Source organism: Salvelinus fontinalis, chromosome 19 (assembly GCF_029448725.1).
Source record: "Salvelinus fontinalis isolate EN_2023a chromosome 19, ASM2944872v1, whole genome shotgun sequence".
Taxonomy (NCBI): Eukaryota; Metazoa; Chordata; class Actinopteri; order Salmoniformes; family Salmonidae; genus Salvelinus; species Salvelinus fontinalis.
The window spans coordinates 42450470-42465469 of NC_074683.1; the positions used below are offsets into that span (position 1 = coordinate 42450470).

General features: G+C 41.8%; 1 protein-coding gene across 5 annotated transcripts in view; it reads right to left on the reverse strand.

Annotated features, from left to right (window-relative positions):
* Positions 1-15000, reverse strand: part of LOC129816765 (inositol polyphosphate-4-phosphatase type I A-like) — a 55942-nt gene that overhangs the window by 8504 nt on the left and 32438 nt on the right. For 4 of the 5 annotated variants that reach the window (XM_055871638.1, XM_055871635.1, XM_055871634.1 and 1 more), the window contains exons 9-13: positions 11716-11863; positions 6676-6806; positions 4303-4407; positions 3643-3751; positions 3193-3210 (exon numbers count right to left, since the gene is read on the reverse strand). In XM_055871638.1, the coding sequence (XP_055727613.1) occupies positions 3193-3210; positions 3643-3751; positions 4303-4407; positions 6676-6806; positions 11716-11863 (511 nt within the window). The remainder of the gene's footprint in view (positions 1-3192; positions 3211-3642; positions 3752-4302; positions 4408-6675; positions 6807-11715; positions 11864-15000) is intronic. The other variant, XM_055871636.1, reaches the window with a different exon arrangement.

Consider the following 15000-nt stretch of genomic DNA (forward strand, 5'->3'; position numbering starts at 1 on the left):
CTCACCGACCTAAACCCAGAGTCTCTCAGAGCCTTCACAGTCAGCCCACTAACACCTCTCTCAGACCACAGTAAAATCACAGTGTATCTGAGAAGAGCAGAACCCAACCATGAAGCATCACGGCCCAATAAATTACATGGTACTAAACAAGCCTATAGATGGAGTGCAAACAGTACAGACATCTACCAAAAAGCAATTAGTAGCCAAAAAATACAATCTCTCCTGGACAACTTTTTAGCCTTAACATTCTCCTTCAGCAATGAAGGTGTAAATTTGGCCGTTAGAAACATAAACTTTATATTTGACAAATTAGCCTCCTTGGCTAATCTAAAGAAGCATAAGAGCAAACCAAAAATAACAGATAATGAAAAATGGTTTGATAATGATTGCAAAAATCTAAGAAAGTCATTGAGAAATATATCTAATCAAAAACACAGAGAACCAGACAACAAAAATATACGCCTTCAATATGGGGAAACACTGAAGCAATACAAACGCACCCTAAGAACAAAAAAGGAACAGCACATTAGAAATCAGCTGGATGGAATTGAGGAATCCATAGAATCAAACCACTTCTGGGAGAATTGGAATAAATTAAACAAACCTCATCATGAGGAATTGGCTATCCAAAATGGGGATATGTGGAGAAATCACTTTGCAAACCTCTACAGCAATATAACAAAGAGCCCAGAACAAAAAGATATACAAGAAAAATTACAAATCCTTGAATTAGCAGTCAAAGACTATCAGAATCCTGTATATACCCCAATTACAGAAGAAGAATTATTGGAAAAACTATGCAATCTCCAACCCAAAAAGGCCTGTGGTGCTGATGGTATTTTAAATGAAATGATCAAATATACAGACCACAAATTCAAATTGGCTATACTCAAACTCTTCAACATTATCCTCACTGCAGGTATTTTCCCCGATATTTGGAACCAGGGATTGATCACACCAATCTATAAAAATGGAGACAAATTTGACCCAAATAATTACAGAGGAATTTGCGTTAACAGCAACTTGGGGAAAATTCTCTGCAGTATTATAAATAGCAGACTACATCATTTCCTTGACGAACACAACGTCCTGAGCAGAAGCCAGATTGGATTTCTGAAAAATTATCGTACAACAGACCACATTTACACCCTCCACACTCTAATTGATAAACAAGTTAACCAAAACAAAGGCAAAATCTACTCGTGTTTTGTAGATTTCAAGAAAGCATTTGATTCAATTTGGCACGAAGGTCTTTTTTATAAACTAATAGAAAGTGGTATTGGAGGGAAAACATATGATTTTATTAAATCAATGTACACTAAAAACAAATGTGCGGTTAAAATTGGCAACAAGCAAACAGACTTCTTCTCTCAGGGGCGGGGAGTGAAACAGGGCTGCCCAATAAGTCCAACATTATTTAACATCTACATTAATGAATTGGCAAAAACATTAGAAGAATCGGCAGCACCTGGTATCACCCTACACAACACTGAAATCAAGTGTCTGCTGTACGCAGATGACCTGGTGCTGCTGTCTCCCACTAAAGAGGGGTTACAGCAGCACCTAGATCGTCTTCACAGGTTCTGTCAGACCTGGGCTCTGACCGTTAACCTAAAAAAAACAAATATAGTGATATTCCAAAAAAGGTCGGGAAATAAGGATGACAAATATAAATTCTATTTGGACACAGTTCTATTAGAACACACCAAAAACTACACATATCTAGGACTAAATATGAGCAACACAGGTAGCTTTCACATGGCTGTGAATGAGCTGAGAGACAAAGCAAGAAGAGCATTCTATGCCATTAAAAGGAACATCAAAATTGAAATTCCAATTAGAATCTGGCTCAAAATTTTTCAATCAGTTATAGAACCAATTGCTCTATATGGCAGTGAAGTATGGGGTCCACTCTCTAATAATGAATTCACTAAATGGGACAAACATCCAACTGAAATATTGCATGCAGAGTTTTGCAAGACTGTATTGCAAGTACAAAGAAAAACTCCAAATAACGCATGTAGGGCAGAATTGGGCCAATACCCCCTCCTCATTCGAATAGAAAAAAGAGCCATCAAATTTTACAACCATCTAAAAACAAGTGACCCTAAAACATTCCATCACACAGCTCTACAATGTCAAGAGATGAAACCAGAGAAGAGTCCCCTCAGCCAGCTGGTTCTGAGGCTCAGTTCACCAACCCAAACCAACCCCATAGAGCCTCGGGACAGCCCTCAGAAAATCTGGCCCAACCAAATCATCACAAAACAAAAATAAAAATATATAACCTATTGGAAAGACACCACAAAAAATCAAAGTAAACTTCAATGCTATTTGGCTCTAAACAGACAGTACATGGTGGCAGACTATCTGACCACTGTAACTGATAGAAAACTGAGGAAAACATTGACTAGGTACAGACTCAGTGAGCACCGTCTGGCTATAGAGACCGGTCTTCACAGACAAACCTGGCTGCCCAGAGAGGACAGGCTGTGCTCACTCTGCTCCAGAGGAGAGGTAGAGACAGAGGTGCATTTCCTACTACACTGTGACAAATACTCAGACCTAAGAGCATATTTCTTTCCCAAAATTATAACTCAATACAAAGAATTTGAAACTATAAAAGATGAAGAAAAAATCAAATATTTATTGGGTGAAAAGCCAAAATGTGCAGTTTTGGCAGCCAAATATGTGTCCTCCTGCCACAACCTGAGGGACAGCCAGTGAAAAATGCAAAGTAACATTGATAATATTTCCCATTTAGCTTAGTTTTGTTTTGTCTTTCATACCAGGTCATATGTCTTCTCAAGTCATATTGACACTGGTCTACTACTGTTGCTTTAATTTATTGTTGTTCTGATTAATATTGTTGTTGTTGTTAATGGTAATCCCATGTCCACTACTACTGTTATTATTGCTGTTGGTCCCACCATTTATTTATATATAAATATATATATATTTTGTATATATATACATATATATTTGATTTTTATTTTTCGATATGTATACTTTGACAATGTAAGTAATAACGAACCTACCATGTCATTAAAGTCAATTGAATTGAATTGAATTGAATTGAGAGAGAGAGAGATCAGGGTGAAAATGTGCTGGTTTAAAATGATGTAATACAGAACACAAACAAACATATCCACTGAGACTGCACACATAAACGGAGCAGGTGACAGATCTCACCATTCCTCCTCATACGCGCTGATCAGAAAGCAAGCAAAAAGGAGACATTTCAATCAAAGGTTAGAAATCTAAATGAATGATAACAATTAAATCATGAACTGATGTTTCTATAGCAGGGTTTCCCAATTGACGGCCCCAATTGATTTTATTTGGCTTCCCAAGTTTTCTAAGCAAATAAATATTAATACACATTTTCGGTGTTGGACATAAAAGACTGTAAAATCACCAGGAAATCAGCTCAAAGTTATTTTAATTTAGGAAATCTGTTCCCAAATATTCCCATGCATAAATAAAGAGGCATATGTGATCATATTCCAATACAATCAAGGTTAAAAACTTTTTTTTGTCAAATACTATATTTGTTTGTTTTGTGGTGAATTTGCAGTGTACAAATGATTCAAAACGCTGTTCTGGTCCCCCAACCATACGCTCAAGAAAATATGGTCTCACTGTTTCCTAGCCTCCTCAAACTTGTGGATGAGTTTCCGAAGACCACAGTGCTTAAAGCCTTGGTGGTGGGCTGCTGGGGCACCTATAGTCACTACGTCATAGGTCCTGTCTGGGAGAGGAGAGGAAGGGAGATGGAGGGAGGAGGGAGATGAGAGAGAGAAGGAGGGAGGAAGAGGGAGGAGGGAGAGGAGAGATGGGAGAGAGGGAGGAGGAGGGAGGAGGGAGAGGAGAGGGAGTTGAAGGGGTAGAGAGCACTTTTAGACAGATATAAACATGCTTTCTGTGGAGAATTACATTGAACCAGATGGATATAATGATGGATATAAAGGACATAGAGACTGACAGATATATAAGGTTCCCTACCATAGAGTCTGATAGATATGACAGGTCCCCTACCATAGAGACTGATAGATATAACAGGTCCCCTACCATAGAGTCTGATAGATATGACAGGTCCCTTACCATAGAGAATAAAAGATATGACAGGTCCCCTACCATAGAGTCTGATAGATATGACAGGTCCCCTACCATAGAGTCTGATAGATATAACAGGTCCCCTACCATAGAGTCTGATAGATATGACAGGTCCCCTACCAAAGAGACTGATAGATATAACAGGTTCCCTACCATAGAGACTGATAGATATAGCAGGTCCCCTACCATAGCCAGACTCTCCTTGTACTCTCATCCTCTGGACGTGTAGGTTAGTGGGGATAAACTCCAGCTTCTTATCTGCTTTCAGAGTACTGGACTTAAAGGAGGGACCTGGAAGAGGAGTAGGATGGATATGTTATGATGATGCCAACTATTGTACTTTTGCATGTTGCTGATGGTCTCTTTCTGTATGTTACTGACGCATTAGTGATATTAAATATTATATTATAGTGCTAACAGTGCTAATGTAGCAGGTTTCTGATATATCTGTTGTGACATGTCATAGCATGTCATTGCATAGCCCTATAAATTGTACTCCAAATTCATTATATTTTATATAAACTTTAACATTTGGACATAGTCTTTTTTATTTATGTTATGAATATGTTAGATGACCAAATGTAAAAGTTCATATAAAATACCATGAATTTGGCATGCCATTTATAGGGCTAATCATTGTAGTCAGGGGCGACCCGTCATTCAGGGCAGGTTGGGCAAAGGCAGCTCCAAAATGCAGGTGTTTCAGCCTATCTCAGTGCTTTCTGTGGTGGGGCAAACCAGCAGAAAATACGGAGTGTTGCGCCTTGATTGGCTCAGTGTTCTGTCACTCATGGGGAAACTACGTCACCGCCAAGTCTAAGGGGAGAGCTAGAATATTCTAGCCCCTTGGGTGATGCAATAGAGTTATATTAGAAGTGCCCATCCAAGAAGGCTCAAGATCATTGGCCACAGATAAAATGACGTCAAATCATCTCATATGTACAATAGCTTTGATTGGACTGATCATGTCAACATCATACTTTCAAAATCTTAGCTAGCAGTCATCATCATGAATCAAGTCGACAATCTACTGGCAAATCCTTTTTAATCCTTGTCTTAATGAAGAGAAATGATAGATAAAACGTATCAGTGCTCATCGGCCATTGGACATAAACATTATACAACAAGTTGGAAATTGCAAATTCAACAATGAGTGGTTTGGAAGGAAGCAGTGACAGTGGCTAACTGCAAGAATTGCAAAGCAATCACTAGCCTGCTATTCAGTGGTGTGGCTGTGTGGTCCCAAATCTGGGATTAAGTGTCTCTTTTCCAAGTTTAAAATGATAAACATTCAACATGGGCCATGCTGTCAATGAAGCATGATTTGTGCTGCGCTCCAAACAACTGTTAACTCGTACTGCGAAAACGTGACTTCAGTGAGTTCAAGACAACTGGGAAGTTGGAAATAAACGAGCTCTGACTGGGAAAATACATTTTAAACTCGGAATTGTAAATCCGGCCTCTTTCTAGAGCTACGACCTGAAGATCAATCATGTATTTTTAAAAAAAATTTTTTTTTTGAGTTCCCAGTTGTTTTGAAAGCACCATAAATCCAGAGAATACCAGACTTTGATGACAACATTTTCCCACGAAGGACCTCTGCGCCACCTTCCTGTTCAAGTGAGCACATCACAAGGTGAGTCCAAAAATGTATTGTTGTACTGTATGCTACTGCATAAATGATGTAATATGCCAGGGAGATATGTATACTGTAGCTAATAAAGTAATACTAAGTGTATGTTGTGTAGTAAGCTGTTAGTAGCCCATGTGCCTCACCCTAATAATTTGCTCTATTTATGCCTCTTAATTTCACCTACTGTTCTGACTTGGTGGTACACATGTAGCCTATAACCTGTTTTAGAGAAATGTAATCATTGAATATTGTAAGAGCTTTCATGGTCTGCTTATATGCCCCCTTTATTTATCCTACAGTTCTGACTTGTTGAACAGGGAGAACACTGTAAGAACAGCCCATGTTTTGAATTCTGTTGGTGTACATTTCAAAAGTGCTGAACAAATAGTTATATTGACTACGTCCGTCCTAGCTCGCTCATGAATGTCTTAATCGAAATAAGGGATTGCCTCTTATCCGCTTGTAGTCCCCTTATGCCATAGTTTGTTCATCTTAATTGTCATTAGAAACCACATTTGTCAGCCATATCAGATATGTTTTTTAAAAGGCAGTAAATGAGGCCTAATGAACTGTTTCACTGCCAGACAAGGCTCCGCTGATAGCCAGGTGTAGCAGTGGTAAGATGTTGGGACTGCTGTTAGAACAGCTTTATTTAGGCTGTTTGTGGGCACCGTTTGTCACCGTTTTAGTGCAGTTAATGTATTGTTTAGTGTTGTGTTGTGTAATGGTTTTGCTGGCATGCATCCCACTTTTTATTTTCCCCCCCCAAGATTTACATGCTAAAATCGTCACTGATTGCGGTGTTGTTCTTGAGGATACTAACAACTGATATTAGTAATATGTTTTAAAATGTTTAGGTGCAGTCTAGCAGGATTGTTATGTTTTCTGGTATGTTGGTGTAATGTTCTATAAAGTATGGCGCTAACCTTTATATTCGTGTAGGTCACCGATGGTTTCCTGGTAGGTGAGGATGATGGTCTGGTACTGAGCAATAATCTCCCTCCTCAGGTTTTCCCAACATGGAGACAACTCCCCCAACTCCTCCAGTTCACACACCCTACACACACACACACACACACACACACACACACACACACACACACACACACACACACACACACACACACACACACACACACACACACACACACACACACACACACACACACACACACACACACACTGTAAAAGTAAAAAGACTCAAAACACCATTATTGTGTAATGAAAGTAGTGCACCTAACCTGAGATCTGGTGTTTGGAGAGTGTTTGAATGTAGACCCAATGTAAGTGTTCTGATACACAGAAATTGTTTTAAAACAATATCAGTACAGTCGTGGCCAAAAGTTTTGAGAGTGACACAAATATACATTTTCACAAAGTCTGCTGCCTCAGTGGCTTTAGATATTTTTGTCAGATGTTACTATGGAATACTGAAGTATAATTACAAGCATTTCATAAGTGTCAAAGGCTTTTATTGACAATTGCATGAAGTTGATGCAAAGAGTCAATATTTGCAGTGTTGACCCTTCTTTTTCAAGACCTCTGCAATCCGCCCTGGCATGCTGTCAATTAACTTCTGGGCCACATCCTGACTGAAGGCAGCCCATTCTTGCATAATCAATGCTTGGAGTTTGTCAGAATTTGTGGGTTTTTGTTTGATCACACGCCTCTTGAGGATTGACCACAATTTCTCAATGGGATTAAGGTCTGGGGAGTTTCCTGGCCATGGACCCAAAATATCATTGTTTTGTTCCCCAAGCCACTTAGTTATCACTTTTGCCTTATGGCAAGGTGCTCCATCATGCTGGAAAAGGCATTGTTCGTCACCAAACTGTTCCTGGATGGTTGGGAGAAGTTGCTCTCGGAGGATGTGTTGGTACCATTCTTTATTCATGGCTGTGTTCTTAGGCAAAATTGTGAGTAAGCCCACTCCCTTTGCTGAGAAGCAACCCCACACATGAATGGTCTCAGGATGCTTTACTGTTGGCATGACACAGGACTGATGGTAGCGCTCACCTTGTCTTCTCCGGACAAGCTTTTTTCCTGATGCCCCAAACAATTGGAAAGGGGATTCATCAGAGAAAATGACTACCCCAGTCCTCAGCAGTCCAATCCCTGTACCTTTTGCAGAATATCAGTCTGTCCCTGGTGTTTTTCCTGGAGAGAAGCGGCTTCTTTGCTGCCCTTCTTGACACCAGGCCATCCTCCAAAAGTCTTTGCCTCACTGTGCGTGCAGATGCACTCACACCTGCCTGCTGCCATTCCTGAGCAAGCTCTGTACTGGTGGTGCCCCGATCCCGCAGCTGAATCAACTTTAGGAGACGGTCCTGGCGCTTGCTGGACTTTCTTGGTCGCCCTGAAGCCTTCTTCACAACAATTGAACCGCTCTCCTTGAAGTTCTTGAGGATCTAATAAATGGTTGATTTAGGTGCAATCTTACTGGCAGCAATATCCTTGCCTTTGAAGCCCTTTTTGTCTAAGCAATGATGACGGCACGTGTTTCCTTGCAGGTAACCATGATTGACAGAGGAAGAACAATGATTCCAAGCACCACCTCCTTTTGAAGCTTCCAGTCTGTTATTCGAACTCAATCAGCATGACAGAGTGATCTCCAGCCTTGTCCTCGTCAACACTCACACCTGTGTTAACGAGAGAATCACTGACATGATGTCAGCTGGTCCTTTGTGGCAGGGCTGAAATGCAGTAGAAATGTTTTTGGGGGATTCAGTTCATTTGCATGGCAAAGAGGGACTTTGCAATTAATTGCAATTCATCTGATCACTCTTCATAACATTCTGGAGTATATGCAAATTGCCATCATACAAACTGAGGCAGCAGACTTTGTGAAAATTAATATTATGTCATTCTCAAAACCTTTGGCCATGACTGTACTCTCAAAAACCCAAAGTGGTTCTTCAATCTGAATATTGGTGTTTTTAAGAGAATGTTGTGAAAACACTTTTTGGGGTTTCAGTGCATGTCAAAGGGAGCATCAAAACACTAAATGAACATGTACAGTACCAGTCAAATGTTGTACTGATTCAAGGTTTTTTTCTTTATTTGACTATTTTCTATATTGTATAATAATAGTGAAGACATCAAAACTATGACATAACACACATGGAATCATGGAATATCCCAAAAAACTGTTAAACAAATCAAAATATAATTTATATTTGAGATTCTTCAAATTAGCCACCCTTTGCCTTGATGACAGCTTTGCACACTATGTGTTATTCGATAGTTTTTACAATGTAGAAAATAGTACAAATAAAGAAAAACCCTTGAATGAGTAGGTGTGTCCAAACTTTTGACTGGTACTGTATATGCTCCCAGTCCCTGGCAAGGTGTTGCTCAACGCTTTATTAAGTGGTGTAATAATAATGTAATAATGGGGCTGGAGGGGGTGGCTGTAGTTTTACGGGCTCCTACTGTGCTATTTTGTTTGTTTTTCCGCATTGTTTGTAACTTATTTTGTACATAAAGTTGCTGCTACCATCTGTTATGACCGAAAAGAGCTTCTGGACATCAGAACAGCAACCATCGAACTGGAGAAAGATTTTTTCTTTAATGAGTCAGACGGGAAGAATATACTGCTTTCCGGAGAACAGGCCCAAATCCCCATTATTAGCGTGAAGAAAAGGCGGAGATACCAAGGAAAAAGGTCGGGGTGCCTTGTTAGGATTCGTAGGCGAGTGAGTAAATCGCCATTACCATCTGTTCTATTGGCCAACGTGCAATCACTGGAAAACAAACTTGATGATCTACGGTCGAGACTATCCTACCAACGGGACATTAAAAACTGTAATATCTTATGTTTCAGAGTCGTGGCTAAACGATGACATGGATAATATAGAGCTGGCTGGGTTTTCCGCGCATTGGGAGAACAGAGAGGCTACGCCTGGTAAGATGAGGGGCTGTGGTGTGTATTTGTCAATAACTGCTGGTGGGCGATGTCTAATATTAAAGAAGTCTCTAGGTATTGCTTGTCTGAGGTAGAGTATCAATCAATCAATCAAGTTTATTTTATATAGCCCTTTGTACATCAGCTAATATCTCGAAGTGCTGTACAGAAACCCAGCCTAAAACCCCAAACAGCAAGCAATGCAGGTGTAGAAGCACCTGCATGAGCAGTACCTCATGATAAGCTGTAGACCACACTATCCACCAAGAGAGTTCTCATCTATATTATTCGTAGCCGTCATTTACCACCACAAATCGATGCTGGCACTAAGACCACACTCAACGAGCTATATAAGGCCATAAGCAAACAAGAAAATGCTCATCAAGAAGCGGCGCTCCTATTGGCCGGGGACTTTAATACTGGCAAACTTAAATCCGTTTTACCTAATTTCTACCAGCATGTCACATGTGCAAAGCTCTCCCTCGCCCTCGATTTGGCAAATCTGACCATAATTCTATCCTCCTGATTCATGCTTACCAGCAAAAACTAAAGCAGGAAGTACCAGTGACTCGCTCAATACGGAAGTCAGATGGTCAGATGACACGGATGCTACACTACAGGACTGTTTTGCTAGCACAGACTGGAATATATTCCGTGATTCATCCAATGGCATTGAGGAGTATACCACCTAAGTCACCGGCTTCATCAATAAGTGCAATGACAACGTCGTCCCACAGTGACCATATGTACATATCCCAACCAGAAGCCATGGATTACAGGCAACATCCGCACCGAGCTAAAGGCTATAGCTTTATCTTTCAGGAGCGGGACACTAATCCGGACGCTTATATGAAATCCCGCTATGCCCTCAATTGAACCATCAAACAGGCAATGCGCCACTACTGGACTAAGATTGAATCCTACTACACCGGCTCTGACGCTCGTCGGATGTGGCAGGGCTTGCAAACAATTACGGACTACAAAGGGAAACAGCCGCAAGCTGCCCAGTTCACGCAAGCCTACCAGACGAGCTAAATGCCTTCTATGCTCGCTTCGATGCAAACCAACAGTGAAGCATGCATGAGAGCACCAGCTGTTCCGGACGACTGTGTGATCACGCCTTACGTAGCCGATGTGAGCAAGAACTTTAAACTGGTCAACATTCACAAAGCCGCTGGGCCAGACGGATTACCAGAGTGTGTACTCAGAGCATGCGCGGACCCACTGGCAAGTGTCTTCACTGACATTTTCAACCTCTCCCTGACCGAGTCTGTAATTGACACATGTTTCAAGCAGACCACCATAGTCCCTGTGCCCAAGAATTTGAAGGTAACCTGCCTAAATGACTAACGCCCAGTAGCACTCACATCGGTAGCCATGAAGTTATTTGAAAGGCTGTTCATGGCTCACATCAACACCATCATCCCGGAAACCTCAGACCCTCTCCAATTCGCATACCGCCCCAACATATCCACAGTTGACGCAATCTCAGTCACACTCCACACTGCCCTTTCCCACCTAGACAAAAGGAACTCCTATGTTAGAATGCTGTTCATTGACTACAGCTCAGCATTCAACACCATAGTGCCCACAAAGCTCATCGCTAAGCTAAGGATCCTGGGACTAAACACCTCCCTCTGCAACTGGATCCTGGACTTCTTGATGGGCCATCCCCAGGTGATGAGGGTAGGTAACAACACATCTGCCACGCTGAACCTCAACATCGGGGCCCATCAGGTGTGCGTGCTTAGTCCCCTCCTGTACTCCCTGTTCACCAACGACTATTTTCTTAACTCTATTTATTGAACTGCATTGTTGGTTAGGGGCTTGTAAGTAAGCATTTCACATTAAGGTTCTATTCTGTTCTATTTAGCGCATGTGACAAAGAACGTTTAATTTGATTTGTTACACACGTCATGTAATGTTTAAAAACCTCTCAGGATGATGTGTTTTAATACTCCAGCAGAGTTAATCTTTAGTCTCCTTCACCTTGGTGGCAGCTCAGTTGCAATTAGTTTTGGTGTTACAAAGCACTTCATTTTAACAGTGTATAACAGCATACCTGACAGCGTCCTCCTCCAGCAGTAGTTTGACAAACTGCCGAGGGATGTGTAGAGAGAGGACACTCTCAGCCATCTGCTCCAGGATACGTAGGTGGTTCCCATCCGTGGTGGGGAAACGGTACATACGAGACATGGTGCCCCCAAACACTGACAACACAGCAAAACACTAGTCAATACATCAATTAATCATTCAAATCAAAATGTATTAAATGCATTTATTTGATTTAACCCTTATTTATTTTATTTTTTTATTATTATTTTTTTTTAAATAAATTTTTATCCCATTTTCTCCCCAATTTTCGTGGTATCCAATCGCTAGTAATTACTACCTTGTCTCATTGCTACAACTCCCGTACGGGCTCGGGAGAGACGAAGGTCGAAAGCCATGCATCCTCCGAAGCACAACCCAACCAGCCGTACTGCTTCTTAACACAGCGCGCCTCCAACCCGGAAGCCAGCCGCACCAATGTGTCGGAGGAAACACCGTGTACCTGGCCCCCTTGGCTGGCGCGCACTGCACCCGGCCCGCCACAGGAGTCGCTGGAGCGCGATGAGACAAGGATATCCCTACCGGCCAAACCCTCCCTACCCCGGACGACGCTATGCCAATTGTGCGTCGCCCCACGGACCTCCCGGTCGTGGCCGGCTGCGACAGAGCCTGGGCGCGAACCCAGAGACTAGACCACTGCGCCACCCGGGAGGCCTGATTTAACCCTTATTTTACCAGGTAAGTTGACTGAGAACACAATCCTATTTACAGCAACAACCTGGGGAATAGTTACAGGGGAGAGGAATGAGCCAATTGGAAGCTGGGGATTAGGTGGCCATGATGGTATGAGGGCCAGATTGGGAATATAGCCAGGACACCAGGGTTAACACCCCTACTCTTACAATAAGTGCCATGGGATCTTTAGTGACCACAGAGAGTCAGGACACCCATTTAACATCCCATCCGAAAGACAGCACCTTACACAGGGCAATGTCCCCAATCACTGCCCTGGGACATTGGGATATTTTTTGTAGATCAGAGGAAAGAGTGCCTCCTACTGGCCCTCCAATACCACTTCCAGCAGCATTTGATCTACCATCCAGTGACCACCGACCAGGACCAACCCTGCTTAACTTCAAATGCAAGCCAGCAGTGGGATACAGTGTGTCAGTCAGTCATAATTCCTAAATCTGTAAACTCTCTGTATTGTTAGATTCTGGGTTAAACTTTGTTTAACATTGTTATACTAGAGACATGATACATCAGAAGTAATACTATAGTATCTGATGAGTGATAGAGACTGGTATTTACATCAGAAGTTAAATGGTTATCTGTAGGAGCCAGATGGCTTTGGAATGTGCTGGGTAGAGGGGAGGCTTTTAAGGGAGTGCTATAGGTGATATGGGTGGAGAACTTTGGATTAGGCATCAAAGGGGTTGAGGTCAGGTCAGGTCACCTTAAGGGAGGAGGAACAGTTTATTACCCCATCACTTCGTCTTCCTGTCGAACCATAACAGATGTAAGGGTTGGAGAGAAGGAGGAGTGCATCTAAATTGGAGTATATATACTTGTGTTGGTGGAAACATGTTTTGTATGAATGCAGCTGTACTGATCTTCTGGGAAGAATTAAACTTGGTTAAGCTTTCATAGTGTCCGTAGAGTTTTTTACTCTGAGAATTAGAACCTAAGAGTATGCTATGAATAGAGAAGGACATACTATCTCATTTAAACACACACTTAAAGGGCAATTTCAACACTTTCAACCAAATGTTCATTATCTCCAGCACAATACCAGTGACTACATGAAAACAGCACATTTCTATGTTTTGTAGAACAAAAATAGTTTAAAAGTTCTACCCGATGACATCATCGAAAGTTAAAACATTTTAAAAACAATAATTTTAAACACTGAGATTCACGGTGACGTGGGAATCAAATCAAATCAAATTTTATTTGTTACACGCACTGAATACAACTGGTGTAGACTTTAATGTGAAATGCTTGCTTACAAGCCCTTCACAACTATGCAGAGTCTTAAAATATAAATAAAATAGTAACACAGAGGAATCAAATAAAATACACAAGAATGGCACTACATACAGGAAGTATCAGTACCAGGTCAATGTGCAGAGGTACAAGATATTTGAGATAGATATGTAAACGAAAGCAGGCTAAAGTGACTAGACATCAGGATAGATAATAAAATAAAGTAAAATAAAGAACAGTAGCAGCAGTAAATGAGTGTAAATGTGTGTGTGTGTGAGTGTAATGTGTATGTACAGTGTCATGAAAAAGTATTTGCCCCTTTCTAATTTTCTCTATTTTTTCATATTTATGATACTGAATGTTATCAGATCTTCAACCAAAACCTATTATTAGATAGGGAACCTGAATGAAAAAATACAACAATTACATACTTATTTAATTTACTTCATTAACAAAGTTATACAACATCCAATGCCCCTGTGTGAAAAAGTAATTGCCCCCCGCCAGTGATGTACTGGACCCTCCGAACCACCCTCCGTAAAGCTTTGAGATCAACGGCGGTGCATTTGCCATACCAAGCGGTGATGCAGCCAGTCAAGATGCTCTTGATGGTGCAGCTGTAGGACTTTTTAAGGATCTGAGGGCTCATGCCCAATCTTTTCAGCCTCCTGAGGAGGAACAGGTGCTGCTGTGCCCGCTTCACGGCTGTGGGGAGTGTATGTGGACCATGTTAAGTCCTTAGTGATGTGGACGCCAAGGAAAGCCCTCGACCCACTCCACAACAGCCTTGCCAATGTGGATGGCGGCGTGATCTCCCCTCTTTCTCCTATAGTCCACGATCAGTTCCTTGGTCTTACTGACATTGAGGGAGAGAGTCTCTGACCTCCTCCCTGTAGGCTGACTCATCATTGTCGGTGATCAGGCCTACCACCATCATGTCGTCAGCAAACTTGATGATGGTGTTGTAGTCGTGCGTGGCCACGCAGTCGTGGGTGAACAGGGAGTATAGGAGGGGACTGAGCACACACACCTGAGGGGCCCTGTGTTGGGGTAAGCACACACACCTGTGTTGGGACTGAGCGCACACACCTGAGGGGCCCTGTGTTGGCCCTGTATTTCCCCTCTTGTCCAGGTGGGAGAGGGCAGTGTGAAGTGCAATTGAGATGGCATCATCTGTGGTTCTGTTGGGGCGGTATGCAAATTGGAGTGGGTCTAGGGTGTCTGGGATGATGGTGTTGATGTGTATCATGACCAGCCTTTCAAAGCACTTCATAATTATAGATGTAAGTGTTAAAGGGCGATAGTCATT